The 15,375-nt window shown below is 37.6% G+C and overlaps 1 protein-coding gene across 5 annotated transcripts in view; it reads left to right on the top strand.

The window, feature by feature from the left end:
• The window catches only part of CHD7 (chromodomain helicase DNA binding protein 7), a 130,832-nt gene extending 115,718 nt beyond the window's left edge, over positions 1–15,114 (top strand). For 3 of the 5 annotated variants that reach the window (XM_062570334.1, XM_062570332.1, XM_062570335.1), the window contains 15 exons: positions 2,018–2,107; positions 2,569–2,672; positions 4,080–4,209; positions 4,489–4,561; positions 4,854–4,908; positions 5,612–5,840; positions 6,016–6,224; positions 6,361–7,038; positions 7,788–7,948; positions 9,590–9,817; positions 10,017–10,460; positions 11,038–11,259; positions 11,659–11,799; positions 12,243–12,347; positions 13,216–15,114. In XM_062570334.1, coding sequence (XP_062426318.1) covers positions 2,018–2,107; positions 2,569–2,672; positions 4,080–4,209; positions 4,489–4,561; positions 4,854–4,908; positions 5,612–5,840; positions 6,016–6,224; positions 6,361–7,038; positions 7,788–7,948; positions 9,590–9,817; positions 10,017–10,460; positions 11,038–11,259; positions 11,659–11,799; positions 12,243–12,347; positions 13,216–14,169 — 3,823 coding nt within the window. In that variant the 3' untranslated portion in view covers positions 14,170–15,114. The remainder of the gene's footprint in view (positions 1–2,017; positions 2,108–2,568; positions 2,673–4,079; positions 4,210–4,488; positions 4,562–4,853; positions 4,909–5,611; positions 5,841–6,015; positions 6,225–6,360; positions 7,039–7,787; positions 7,949–9,589; positions 9,818–10,016; positions 10,461–11,037; positions 11,260–11,658; positions 11,800–12,242; positions 12,348–13,215) is intronic. The other 2 variants (XM_062570336.1, XM_062570337.1) reach the window with 2 other exon arrangements.
• Positions 15,115–15,375: the final 261 nt, after the last annotated feature.

The raw sequence follows: 15,375 nt of genomic DNA, 5'->3' as shown, positions 1-15,375 counted from the left end.
TTCCATTATTGGAAAGGAACTATGGGTATTGAAAAGTACCTGGGGCCTGTCAATAGGGGGTGTGATGTGAAGGAGGAGAGGCATTTAAGGGGTTATCAGCTTGTTTCAAGACACCAACCAAGCTTAATTCTCAACTGAAGAAAGCAGATATTTGCAGAAATATATTAGCAAGTGCACATCCAAATAAACTTTTTGATTTTTTTTCCAAACTGTTACTCAGATCTGTTGTTACATTTCACTCAGACTAAATGCTATTAAATTCCTTTCTGTAACATTTTTTAATCTCCCAGTTAATGTCCTCACCGCTTGTTTCAGTTTGTGGGTCAGACTTAAACTCTTTTTTTTTAATGTGATTTCTGTAATAATACCATATAACAATTACAAGGACCAGGAAGGCTGCTTGATAAATTTCTATGCAAGTATATTTTTAGTTGCAATCTTTCCCCATCACTCCTCAGATATACTAGGACTAAGTGAATTGTAGAAGCAACATGTTTAGCCCAGGTAAAATCAGAGGTGGAAGTCAATCGATAATTTGAATTAATTCCGTCAGAAGGTAGCAGTAGCAGTTGGCTTTATAAGAACCAATGTCCTGCCCTTGTATAACAAATTAATGCTATTTTGATGCTTAGGACTCCTGAAAGGTGCAAAGAGCTTTTACTGTTTCTCTCCTATTCTTCTTTGACTTGATGTAACAGCTGTTATTGCTTAATATTAAGATGATAGAGACCCTCAGCAGCTTGTTTATGTTGCCACACAAGGAGCAGAGACACCTTACTGGTCCCAGATATCATGCATTCAAAAAGAAGCATGTCTGACATGTTTTGAATTGTGGACATGACCTTCATTCAAATCTGTGCTCTTCTGAGGTTTGCTTGAATAACATGTGTAAAACTGGATATAGTTCCTATTGCCTCAGCTCTCTGATGAGGAGCTCTCATAACTGGTGGTGGTCTGAATTTTTTGCATGCAACTGGGTGATCAGGTTACTGCCTCCCTGCTCACCCTTGCTGTTGCAGGAGCAGCAGCAATTCAACAGTTGCTGTGATGGGTTTGGATACAGTGAGAGGGCAGGCTGAGTAATCGCCATCTTAGCTGGTACTGTTTTTACTTCAAGAACTAGGCAGCAGGGGGTGCCCTGAATTGGGTAAACATAGGAGAGGATGATTATTTTCAGGTAGATACTATTTTCTGCAAAGCTGACCTCTTTTCTAGTCTCCTTGAAAATCCAGAGTCTGCCATTCCCTCTCCTACCAGTTTAAACTGTGTGACCACAGTTACTGATAGTTGTTTCAGAAATGGCTGTAATATTACAGATATGGAGAAAAATAAACATAGGCAATGAAGATTTTTCACTTCCTTATAGCACTTGCATGGTGCACAGGTAAAATTAAGTAGCAGCTTGAACTGTAAAGAGTAAAAATAGTTAATATCTCCTAAGGGAAATGAGAGATTTTTATTTTTGGTTTTCCATTCTTGGAAGCAAAAAGTTGTATAATCTGAAAAACCTGACATTCCATATTGAGGGTTTATTGTAAGGTAGTAAAACCAGATTTTATATCTCGTTTATTCCTACAACTTCTGATGTGCTTCCAAAAATGGTATTAAGGCAGCAGCTGAGGAAATTTTATGAGATAATGAAGCAGAACAGTTACTGAAAGCCATCTGCTCAGTTGTTTACAAACTTGCTTCAATACTTCAGAGGCAGTGGTAGAGTACGTGTCTAAACTTCACAAGCTGCACTAGGTAGAACTAAATGAAATGCGCCTGGGCTGGGTTGAGCTCGATCCCTCTCTGTGCAGTGTAAGCGGTTGCCAGGCAGGCCTGTTGGAAGCCAGCAGAAAGCACCACACAGAGGTGATTATGTGCCACCATCTGTCACGCTTCAAGCCTACCATACAGCATGGCTAATCAGCCTTGGCAGGATGATGGATGAACAGCAGCAGCTGCCAAAAGCCACTGTTGGCAAACAGTCCTGAAGTTAAGAACTTTTTCCCCCCTCTGCCTTCCTCTCCAGGGTCCTGCTGCGTGTCCGCATGCTGTACTATCTAAGACAAGAAGTTATAGGGGACCAAGCAGACAAGATCTTAGAGGGTGCTGACTCAAGGTTAGTACAAGTGCAGGCTTATTTTTTTACTTTATGATATTGGCTTATATAAAGAACATGTACTGTAATAATGCAGCATTTAAAGAATGTCACAACTTATCTGTTAATGTCTATTCTCAAGCAGCCTTATTAGTGTTTAAAGCATAGTGGGTAATTTTCTTGAGTAGGGGGAATGGGTGTGGGAAATAATAGAATAAGATTTTTAGTTCTGCTAATATTGAAGGATTATTTTATCTCAAATTGCAAAATTTAAAGAGGAGAATTAAAATGAATCATATTTGAATAACCATTGATATTCCACTTCCAAAATAGCCTAACTTCTTTCTTTCTTTTTGGTCGTGTTAATTATTTTTCCAGTTTCTCAAAACACATATTTACAAAATGACTTTGTATTTTTTTTTCTTTTGAAACATCTCAACACAATAATACCTTTGAGAATGTGTAAAATGTTGTCTTTACAGTGAAGCAGATATATGGATACCTGAGCCATTCCATGCTGAAGTTCCTGCAGACTGGTGGGATAAGGAGGCGGATAAATCCCTTTTAATTGGTGTGTTCAAACATGGTAAGTGATGTCTCACTCTTTACAAAACTCAGTTGTAGCGCTTTCTGTTCTGCTTTCTGTGTGTAGGACTGTTCAGTCATAATATTAACAAGTATTGTTCCAAGGAACTGTTGGCTTGTATCTCCCTTGTTTCTTGCCTGCATTAAAAACCTAATATGAGTCGTAAATATCAGATGCTGTTTTTAAATGTTTGCAGAACATTTGAGAAGAAAACATTACTTTCTTGGCTGTAAATAAAACAAAACCATATTTGTTTAAATAATAGCCAAGTAGTAAGATAGATCTCTATAAACTTTGCTTCCAGCGCTGCTTCACTTGCTAACTCTGCCAACCAGTGTCAAAGTGGACGGTGGGCTTAACCTCTGCTATTAATCTGTACAAGTGCCTCCTGGGCTTTGTTCCAAGCAATATTTCACAAATGTCAGTGTTGAGAACTCTCGGCTCCCTTGAGTGGGATGCAGCCTTGTTAACTTTGAAAGGCTGGGGATGCAGAGCTGGCATGATATATACAGTGAGCGATTCCTGATTATAATCCCAATTCTCTGGAGGTCGCAGAGGTATTCTCAGCAGCCCAGCCTGACTAAAGGGGAGAATGATGGCTTATAAAACCTTTCATGATTACAGTTTGGCTTGAGGCTCTACAGCAGTTAGGAGCAGTGTGTTGTAGTACAAATCCTAATTGAATTGTGCTGTTCTGCCTATGTACAGCAGCTCTGTTTTGTGGGCTCAGCTGAGGCAAGTCTAGTCTAAAAATCATTTTCCTGCAGTGCACTGTTGGGATCTGCCATTTTCCATCTAGTCAACTTAGGCAGTAAAAAAGCAAACAGCAGTTTGAAAACCATAGAGGGAACAGTGTCATCTTACTGACATGCATCATCCTAAACCTAATAAGACAGGTTCGTTGGCCTTATGTAAAACCCATGTATACAGCATTTTTGCAGCCTACATCGAGGGTTCCAGCAGGGCTGGAGCTATAGAAAATGCATGTGTGTGTGTGTTTCCATTTGCACTTCATGTTTGCAGTAGGGAGTGTTGAATGTGGAGAATGGCTTTGAAAGTGCCAAAGGGATCTTAAATAAGTTTTTCTCTTGTGGTATAAAGTAAGATATTAAACCGAATATTTTCAATATTATTTGTTAGTGATATTGATGTGAAAATGTTTCTGTGCTGATGAAATTTACCAATATAAAAAACTTTATTGGATGAATGAAAAGCTGATTCCCAGTATCCTCCATTTTTTATAAAATAGGTCCTTTGAAATTGTAGTGACAACTTCTTTGTTTTATTTTAAAAATAAATAAATAAACCCAGAAAACTGTACTGCCTAAACTATTCCACTTACAGGTGGTCATAGATTTTATTTTATTTTATTTTATTTTATTCCCCCCCCACACACCATGCATGCAGGTTATGAGAAGTACAATTCCATGAGAGCTGATCCAGCACTGTGCTTTCTGGAACGAGTTGGCATGCCTGATGCGAAGGCCATAGCTGCTGAACAGAGAGGGACAGACATGTTAGCAGATGGTGGTGATGGGTAAGGAGGACATGAAAAAAATTAATACATTTTATCAGCGGTGTATATGTTGACATCCATGTGTATGTCGTAGTTTGCTTACATCTTACCTGAGGATCTGAATGATCGTGTGATGTAAAAAGTATGTAGAATTGTTTACATGGAGTTAAGCAGGAAATATAAATGTGTAACTTAGTACACTAGACTTAAGGCATTTGTAGCTTTTTTTAAAAAAAAAAAATCTGACCCTTCTGAAGAATAATAAATTACTTGAAAATATTTCTTTTAAATATCTTATAGAGGTGAATTCGACAGAGAGGATGAAGATCCAGAATATAAGCCAACTAGAACTCCTTTCAAGGATGAAATTGATGTAAGAACTTTAACTTTCTGTGATTACATGTGTGTGTATATGTATGCATGTGTATACATTTATATATAAACGCACACATACACATACTGTAACTGATACTCCCTGTTAATATTTAATTCTCCCTGTTAATATCTTAATATTTAATTCTGAATTTTTTTGAGCTACTGGATGAACACCACTTAGAAAGATACTTTGTTGCTGTGTGTTTGAAAGATGGATATTTTTCTCCTCTGTCAAATGACAAAATACAGTCAAAATTGAAAGCTAAAGTAACTTCTGTCTTCTCCCAAAGGAATTTGCAAACTCACCTCCAGAGGATAAAGAAGAATCCGTAGAAATCCAATCAAGTAAGACTATATTAAATAATAATAATATAAAGGGCAGAAATGGATTGTTGATTTTACCCTATTAGGGAATAGGTTGTGGTTTTTTTTGAAAACACCACTGTAAACTTTTTGCCGCCAAATCTTTTCATGCTTCACATCTTTCAAAGTAATTATTTACTCTCTGTGAATAATTCCACACTGTGGCTTTCTTGGGTTCTGATTACACAGTGGAAATTGTGGTGATGAAGACTGGATATTTCATAAAATGCAGCTGTTGATATTTTTGCTGAGATAATCTTGAAATGATTGTAGAAATATGTCTCAGTATGGAAGAAAATTGCCAAGTTTACGTGAAAATAATAAAATGGGAAATTATAAGCATAGGTATTTCCTCAGAAGCAGAATTATCTTCTTAGTAATATATTTAGAGATCTACTGATTTAATTTAAATAGTTACAGAATTCATAATATGTTTGCATTCAAAACATTGAATAATAAAACTCAAAAGATAGTTATCTCTAAACACTTCACAAGCATTTCTGTATTCTTGAGTTGGACTTTTTATTTCTTACCAAAGTGGTTATCCCACTTTTAATTTGTAAGCACCAATATTAATGAAGCATATGCTTTTATCTGATTTAATAGGAATCCAGTTTTAGCCATAGAAGCATCTGAAATATTTAGTCATGGTTTTGCAGTGCGCAAATGCTTCTCTATTCTCTAGACAAGCACGGCGAAAGCAATGCTGAGTTAGGCCAACTCTACTGGCCCAACACTTCAACCCTGACTACCCGTCTGCGTCGCCTCATTACTGCCTATCAGCGCAGCTATAAAAGGCAACAAATGAGGCAAGAGGCACTAATGAAGACTGACCGCAGGAGACGTCGGCCTCGGGAAGAAGTGAGGGCATTAGAAGCAGAAAGGGAAGCTATAATAACAGAAAAACGACAAAAGTGAGTGTCTCGGAGAGATCTTTCCTCAAACCTCATTTGAGGTTGTGTTGGTTGTGTTACCAATGCTTTTTTTTTGTTTTGAAAGTGTACCTTTAAGGGTTTTGGAGACATACAAACTGTATTTGGACTCCTGTTTACTCCCTGGCCCTGTTTTCTTCCTTTTTTTCTTCACTAGATGGACAAGGAGAGAAGAAGCTGATTTTTATCGTGTAGTGTCTACTTTTGGCATTATTTTTGATCCTATAAAACATCAGTTTGATTGGAATCAATTCAGAGCATTTGCCAGGCTTGATAAGAAGTCCGACGAAAGTTTGGAAAAGTATTTTAATAGCTTTGTGAATATGTGTAGACGGGTGTGCCGAATGCCAGTGAAACCAGATGATGGTAAGTTTTACTGACTGTAGGAATCCGCATGACTCTGTTAACAGACAATAAAACTGTTAAATGTGATGCTTAGGTGCAATAATTTAGAAATTTACATTTAATCCATATTAAGCAGTATAAACTGATCTCATTGCAGAACCACCTGATCTTTCTACCATGATAGAGCCGATCACAGAAGAGCGTGCTTCTAGAACTTTATATCGCATAGAACTGTTACGGAAAATCCGTGAACAGGTTCTCCATCACCCGCAGTTAGGGGAGAGACTAAAACTTTGCCAACCAAGCTTGGACCTGCCAGAGTGGTGGGAGTGTGGTAAACATGACAAAGACTTACTGATTGGTGCTGCTAAACATGGAGTCAGTAGGACAGATTATCATATTCTGAATGACCCTGAACTCTCTTTTCTTGAGGCCCACAAAAACTTTGCTCAAAACAGAGGGACAGGTAATGTAAATGCTGTGTCTTCTCTAAACCCTCTGGGTGCTGGCTGCAGTCAAACACCATCTATTGTCCCATCCACACCAGTGCAAGAAGAAAAAACTACAGAACATGCAGAATCTAAAGTTGAAGGGTCTGAAAATCCAGCAGCCAAAGAAAAGTCTGATATCAAAGAGGAGACAGCTATTGCAGATAAAGACACTAAACAGGACTGTGATGCTGAGGCTGAGCCTGGCTCTGTTAAATGTGAATTGAAAGATATAGAAATGAGTACAGACATAGATCCAAAATCTATATCGGAAAAAGGTTCAGAAGAGGACGAAGAAGAGAAGCTGGATGACGATGATAAATCGGAAGAATCCTCACAACCTGAAGGTAATAAGTTTGTCAGATAGTTCTGTGTGTTTAGCATGAGCCGCACAGCTGTTCTTTCTTGTGCCATCTGATAAATGGCACACAAGGAGTCATTATGGAGCTTGGGATGAGCCACATGTAGCAGCTCCTCTGCCCTTTTCTGTACCAGGTATCTAGATAAAGTTTCAGAAGAACTGTTTGTCACCCATGGGGTATTCCTCCACAGTGGATGATTTCCAAGATAGCTTACTGAGTCAATAATTCAGTCTGTGCCAAACATGAAGGTTGAGCCTCTGCTGTAACAGTTACTGAACAGATGCCTGAATTACTAATGTTCGGTCAAGTCTGGTTGTTTAACCTATTTAGTTATCTTTTTGATCTGTCAGTCTTTTTGGAGGAGCCTACTTTTACCATTCTAAAGAACTTAATAAAATGTCATAGTAAAAGCTTTCCTTACTTTTTACTTGAAATACTAATAGCTTGACTTGCAGCCTTCTGCATAGAATAGACTTCTATGTTTTATAGCATGGTAATCTTATATTTTTCAGTAACATACATAAACTGTTACCATCAAATTTTACTTCATTTCTGAAGGCTGGGGGGTGGGGATGGGGGGGAGGAGAAGGGGGAAGCTAGTCTACTTGTGTGCAAACAACTCCAGCTATGTCAGTTAACTCATTTCAACTACTGCTTGTTGCATGTCAACCACAGGTTGACATTGGATGATTGGGAAGTTTTGTAGTTAACGCATGGTCATGGTTGTTCTTCAGCAGGAGCAGTTTCTCAGGGTAAGAATTTTGATGAAGAAAGCAATGCCTCTATGAGTACTGCGAGGGATGAAACACGTGATGGATTCTACCTGGAAGATGGGGATCCTTCTGTGGTTCAGCTGCTTCATGAGAGAACATTTGCCTTTTCTTTCTGGCCTAAGGTTAGTTAGGGATGCAGTGACATATGTCATCTTAAATATAAAGTAGATATGGGGGTTGTTGTGTTGTTTAAAGCTCTCCCTTACTTTTCCAGTTCTATACTTCTAGTGTGCAAGGGACTTTTTCTTTTTTTAATAATGATTTGTGAAATAATATTTATTCTTCAGTTATTTACAAGTTAGCAGAGGAAATGAAAGGAATTGTTTTATTGCCAATGCTGTTACTTATTAAAACAACAAACTACTAAAAGGTGTTAGTTCTTATGGGCCCATAATTGCATGTCAGCAGAATCATACCTCTCATACCTCTTTTAATAGAAGGAAATTTATGATCTTGGATTATGGATTTCACCTGCAGAGCAGTCTATGGTGTTGAGAGCAGAGAGATTTTTAAGATCTCCTTTTTATTTTGGGGTGAGGAGATTGTACAGAAGAATACTGGTGACCTACATGATCTAAGCCATTATGTAATGTTGACAGATGTAATTATATTAAGGTGTCCTGCAAACATAAGCAGCAGTTTTAGGTAGGATAAAGCTAAATTTTATTTTGGTAACAATGCACAAAACTAATGATATAAAATGTTTAAAAAATATGAAATCATAACCTTGTAGTAAATCCATACGTAATTTAGTACTGTCCTTTACTGTGCAGTAAGGATAGAGAGAGAAATAAAGTAGTAATAGTCTTAAGCTTACTAATCACCATAACAGGGCCATCTGGTTTGGGGAGGAGGGTGAGCAGGGGGACCTTGCTCTTAATAGGCTTATTCCTGGGGAAAGCAAGCAGTCTGTTGCAGCTGCTGAGATTTGCAAGTGGCTCTTGGGCTGTTTTGCTGTTCAGGAAGCTGATGCTCGTATTCCCTAACCAGCAGTATTTCTCATAGTTCTGAAGTTTCTGCTACTTCAAGCAGGCTAGCATAGAACAACTTAAATACTGAAAAAGAAAAATCAAAACGAGCCTGCCTTTTCTTTGCTTCCAGTACACATTTTAAAAACATCAACATTATTCCAATTATAATGCAAAAAGAAACCAAAAATCCTTATTCTATATAAATTCAGCATAAGTAGACTGATAAACATGATTAGAGTTTTTTAGTGTACACGCTTCAGTGAAATTTTAAATGATAACGGACATGGAATGAAAATTGACATTCATTAGATGTCCCTAGGTTGGTGCCCATTTCATAATGTTGAACTTTATTAATAGTGACGCTAATGAGGATCCACTTCCTAGGACAGACTTGCCAGGTCCAGCCTCTTGGATCTTAAGAACTGCTGCCTTAAGATACTGATTGCAGATGTTTGATTTTTCCCTTCCTAACTGTTGATTTTGCTAACAGCTAAACTTTAGCGATATAAAACAGTGCTGAATCAGTTTGTTAGTTGGTACGTTGTCTGCTGGAAAACCTGTTCTGTCATCCTTCCTACAGCGTGCGCTTCTTTTTAAATTCTGATGATGTTTTATTCCGCATAATTCTCTATGTGGTAACTTGTAAGGCAATCTGTTTATCCTGACTTACAAGCATAGTTATTTTTGAATATGTTTTAAGTTTTACAAGCTGGACTGTGTAGTTATACTCATTTTGAGTTTAAAACACTACTTTCGTACTAAAGTTTCATTATGGACCATTTTTTTATGCAGGACAGAGTAATGATCAACCGATTAGACAACATCTGTGAAGCAGTGCTGAAAGGGAAGTGGCCAGTAAATAGGCGCCAGATGTTCGATTTCCAGGGACTCATACCTGGGTATACTCCAACAGCTGTGGACAGCCCTCTGCAGAAAAGAAGCTTTGCAGAGCTCTCCATGGTTGGTCAAGCCAGCATCAGTGGCAGTGAAGATATCACTGCTTCTCCTCAGTTATCAAAGGCAAGAATGGACCTTTCTCATTTCAACAGAAAATGCTTTATTCTGCATGCACTTCTTTTCATAATAAAAAAATAAAAAATAACTTTTTTTGAATGAAATGAAGGCTTTGTTTTCAAAGTTACACAATTAGTCTTTTATTTTAAATTGAGTATAGTAAACATAGCTTGGTTAATAATTGGAAATGGTCATTTTTCATTAGGAAGATGCACTCAATTTATCGGTTCCACGTCAGAGGAGGAGGAGACGAAGAAAGATTGAAATTGAGGCTGAGAGAGCTGCCAAGAGGAGAAATCTTATGGAAATGGTTGCCCAGTTACGTGAGTCTCAGGTGGTCTCAGAAAATGGACAAGAAAAGGTTGTAGATTTATCAAAGGCCTCACGAGAGGCAACAAGTTCTACCTCAAATTTTTCATCTATTACTTCAAAGTTTATCTTGCCTAATGTCTCCACACCTGTGTCTGATGCCTTTAAAACTCAAATGGAGCTGCTGCAAGCAGGTCTTTCACGCACACCCACAAGGCATCTACTAAATGGCTCTTTAATAGATGGAGAACCACCCATGAAGAGGAGGAGAGGAAGGAGGAAAAATGTAGAAGGGCTTGATCTGTTATTTATGAGCAACAAACGGACATCACTGACTGTAGTAAGACAGCAACCTTTTTGTCTTATATTTGTTCTGTGTCTAATACTTTCTGAACGTGAGTTTAAAGTGTTTTCATACTCTGGCTAATAATAATGTGCAGTTTTTACCCAACTAGCTTTTTCTTTGTGTTTAAAGCTATTATTTCTTTAACTAAATGATGTTGTCCATATCAAGTTTTAACTCTAGCAAATTGAGCCTCTGTTTTAAGTAGCTTCTGCTTTCAAAAATGTAACAACTTTTTTTTCACAAAACGTAATATATATTTATAACAACATCTATCTTTGTATAAAAAGGAAGATTTGGTGGCCATTAATCAGGAATACTCTGTCTTTAGCTGTCTGTTTTTTAGTATACAAAAATGCTAAATTTACAGAGTTCCCTAAAATATCAATATTGTTTTTTACATAGTATGAATATTTAAGCCCTTTTAACTTTTGCCTATACAGAATCTCTTTGAGCATTTAACATTAGTTGTTTACGAAATTACTTCCCCAAGGCAACTGTCTTTTTTTTTTTTTTTTTTTTTTTTTTTTTTTTTTTTAAGTGAGAATTAATAGCAATGTTAATATTTTTTTAGGAGGATGCAGAAGTGACCAAAGCTTTTGAAGAAGATATGGAGGCCCTACCAGCAAGGAACATTCCATCTCCTGGCCAACTGGACCCAGACACTCGCATCCCTGTAATCAATCTTGAGGATGGGACTAGGCTGGTGGGAGAGGATGCTCCTAAAAACAAGGATTTAGTTGAATGGCTTAAATTGCATCCTACTTACACTGTAGATATGCCAAGTTATGTACCAGTAAGTATGTGATTCTAAAAGTGTGGCTATAATAAATTAGTATGGAAGTAGGTTTTACAGGCATCAGAACTAATTTCTTCACACTGGGCATAGTCATTGGGTTTTGTAACTGCTGCTTGGTTTCAGCAGAAACTTTCCTTTTAGTCAAGAGGAACCAGAATACATGGGTTGTTTTTTCTTTCTAAATATTTTTTTAAACAATGTATTTAAATAGTGTTTATGCCAAGTTGTGCAGAATTTTTTTAACCTGGTAAGAGGAAAAAGAACTATTTTTGAGACAGTCTGAGGGTAAAGTGTAATTGGCCCATTCTTAAAGTTTTCATTAGAAAAGGTTCCATAATTGGTAATTTTTGAAAGAAAATGAAAAACTAACAAGCAATACATTTCTATTCCTTCCAGAAGAGTGCAGATGTACTGTTTTCCCCATTTCAGAAGCCGAAACAAAAACGACACAGATGTCGAAACCCTAATAAACTGGATATAAACACCTTGACAGGAGAAGAAAGGGTACCTGTAGTAAATAAGCGAAATGGAAAGAAGGTAAAAGTTTTTAGTTTGATAGAGTTGTTTAATAACTTCTTTGCATATGGAAAGCAGGGTTCCTATTCCAGACTTTCTCAAAAGTTGAACAATACGGCATTAGGGTTTAATCTTACTAGATTCTACCACTTGGTTTCTCTGGTTTCCCCCTCTGTTATTCTGATATATTCATATTAATGACTTAAGTTGAGTGAATAATTCATTACTTTTTGAAATTATATAGCTTATTTTTTCCTCATAGCAGAAATACCTAACCTGAAGTATTTCACTATTGTTTTAAACATGGTCCTTTCAATTCTAGCATCATTTACGCGTCTCCATGTAGTTTTCCACAAGCTGAATTGAAAACCATTACTGCCATCCTTCAGAGATGAAATTGCACAGATGAAATATGTCCATATATGTAGTTATTTTTTAACTAATACTTTGATCTTTTGAATTAGATGGGTGGAGCTATGGCCCCTCCAATGAAGGACTTGCCAAGATGGTTGGAAGAAAATCCTGAATTTGCTGTTGCTCCAGATTGGACTGACATTGTTAAACAGTCTGTAAGTGAAACTTCTGGTCTCTGCTTCACTGCAGATTACAGCACATAAAAATTGAAGGCTGAACAATTTTTTTCTGTGCAAACATTGATTATTAAGTCCTTATCTCATAGCTAGTTTTGAAATAAAGAAAATGTAGTGTCAGGATGGGAGTTACCCAACACGGGGGGGTGGGTGTGTGATAGAAGGCTGCTGCACAACGGTATTGCAATACACTGGAAAAAATCGGGTACAATAAGGCAGCTTTCAGCATTTATTTTGCATTAAATTTCTCATATTAAGCAAGGAGCCTTAATAAATGCAAGCAATCATATGTTAAGCAAGTATTTAAAAAATATTTGTCATGTGCAAAACAGAATTCAACTTGGTAGCAGACAGCATCAAAGGATTAACTTTTCTGCCTTTTATTTTACAGTAATTATTTAAAAATAAAGGACACAGTTCAGCAGATAGTAAAATATCACTCAAGGTACTGGAGTTCAGTACAAAGTATAAAGCCATAAACTATGTAACTGCAGTATTTGACTGTGTTTTAAATGAAACTACAGAGTTTCAGCATATTTTCTTCAACTGCCGTGATTAAATATGTAAAATCTGTGGCTTTGCTTTCTTTGGTTTTTCTTGTGTGCCATTCACATTAGCAGCTAGTTAGTCACCAATTGCTAGGTTTGAAATACAAATCACTTTTGTAATACCCGAATACAATGAAATCCTTTCTGTTTCTTCCATGTTATACAACAGTTCTTCTTGACGTGTTGTGCCAAATGTGTGTGCTGAGAACTGAATGCAGGAACTGCATGGTCATCAGTTACTGCTAAAAGCTGTAAAAGCTAATTGAGGATAAAACTTTGGTTTTATATCCCCTTTTCAGGGTTTTGTTCCAGAGTCCATGTTTGACCGTCTTCTCACTGGACCTGTTGTGAGGGAGGAAGGAGCAAGCAGAAGAGGAAGAAGGCCAAAAAGTGAAATTGCCAAAGCAGCTGCAGCAGCTGCTGCTGTAGCATCAACTTCGGGAATCAACCCACTACTAATGAACAGTCTGTTTGCTGGAATGGACCTCACGAGCCTCCAGAATCTACAGAACCTGCAGTCTCTCCAGCTTGCAGGCCTCATGGGCTTCCCACCAGGCCTAGCAACAGCTGCTGCTGCTGGGGGGGACACAAAAAATCCGGCTGCCATGTTGCCTCTGATGTTGCCAGGGATGGCAGGATTGCCCAACATGTTTGGACTAAGCGGACTGTTAAATAACCCGATAACAGCTACTACTGGAAATGCCACTACTGCTTCCGGTCAAGGAGAGACTGAGGATGGCACTTCAAAAGCTGAAGAGAAGAAAAATGAGAATGAAGAGGAGAACAAAGACTCTGAGAAAAGCACAGACACTGTTTCTGCTACTGACTCTGCAAATGGATCTGTCAGTGCTGCTACTGCGGCGACTACCGCCACTGCCACCACTACCACCACCACCAACACTGGATTGCCCACAAACCCTCTGGCCTTCAATCCTTTCCTGCTGTCTACCATGGCTCCTGGCCTGTTTTATCCATCTATGTTTCTACCTCCAGGACTGGGAGGATTGACTCTGCCTGGTTTCCCAGCACTAGCGGGACTTCAGAATGCAGTGGGCTCCAATGAAGAGAAAGCTACTGACAAAACTGAAGGAACTGCCTTTAAAGATGAAGAGAACCTAGAAGGCAGTGATGCAGAGGAGAGCCTTGATAAAACTGCAGATTCCTCCGTTTTAGAAGATGAAATAGCACAGGGTGAAGAATTAGACTCACTTGATGGGGGGGAAGAAATAGAAAACAATGAAAATGATGAATAACCAGTACCAGTTACAGTTAAAGTGTTTTAAACTTTTGACAAGTGGTAGTCCTACTGTTTACACTCACAGTTAATGTCCATACTTAGTTTTTATAAGCTGTTCTGTAACATAGTGTAGCAAAAAAAAAAAAGTTCAAGTCATGTTATACAGATGTGTCAAAAGGTATCTTGGTCATTAAGTATTGTGCAGTGCATTATTTATTATCCCTAGGAGAGATGAAATTTGAGAGGTGATCATGTCTTTTTAAGGAAATTGACATAATGCTCTGCTTTTTTTCTTTTGGTACCATTGGTATTATGAAAGCAGCAATTTGTAATCAAGTGGCACTAATAGAAGGAAGTGCTGCTTAAAGGAAGGATGAAGTTATATATTTAATTTTTTATTTTTATTTTTTTTTTTGCTGTGAAGGTCAAGATGAAATTTTCCATACATATCGTAATTGTGCTTCATTTTGACTGTATGGGAGTTCACCCACTCACATGCGCGCACACACCCCCACACACACACTCTCTCTCTGACAATCTTTCATGATAGTGTGAATGTCTCTGTCTTGAGACACAGCAATAATAAGGCAGCTGTTGAATGTGAAGAGTACCTTTTGGAAATTAACCCGTGGAGAAGGTTCTTACAGGATGAAGCTACAGTTTAATCGTCTCGTGATCTTGTAATGCACTGGTATAAACAAAAAAAAAAAAAAATCAGGTACCTTTTTTAAATTAAAGGACTTTGTTACTTTAGCCACAAAGCTAAACAGCATTACCTCAACTCTAAACTAGCCTTGAAGTTTACAGACATGACTTTGTAAATGTATTGTTTTTCTTTGTTGTGATGTCTTTTTATTTTTTTTCTTTGGAAACTGCTATCATGTAAGATAAGATGTAAATTGCTGCCAACTGTAGTAATGATGCTTTTAATAAAAGTGACCCATGATATGCAGAGATGTAATTATAGCATGTAGTGGTTAGGGACATCACAACTGGTGTTCACATTTTTTATATTTACATTGTGGCTTTTTTATAGCATTTCTCTACTATATTCTTTCATAGATTAGTGGCTGTAGTAATGCTGAACCGATTCTCTTCTAGGGACTAGACAGGAAGAGAAACCTTGAATTACCTTCATATTTTTCCACTCTAAGTAACTACAGAAATGCACACTAAAAACCCTACTCTACTTCTTCAAAGGGGCAAGAGAGACTGAGAATAC

This window comes from Rhea pennata, chromosome 2 (genome assembly GCF_028389875.1).
Source record: "Rhea pennata isolate bPtePen1 chromosome 2, bPtePen1.pri, whole genome shotgun sequence".
In the NCBI taxonomy this organism is placed as follows: Eukaryota; Metazoa; Chordata; class Aves; order Rheiformes; family Rheidae; genus Rhea; species Rhea pennata.
Note: the sequence above shows the minus strand (reverse complement) of the source record. Positions and strands in the feature narration are given on the sequence as shown.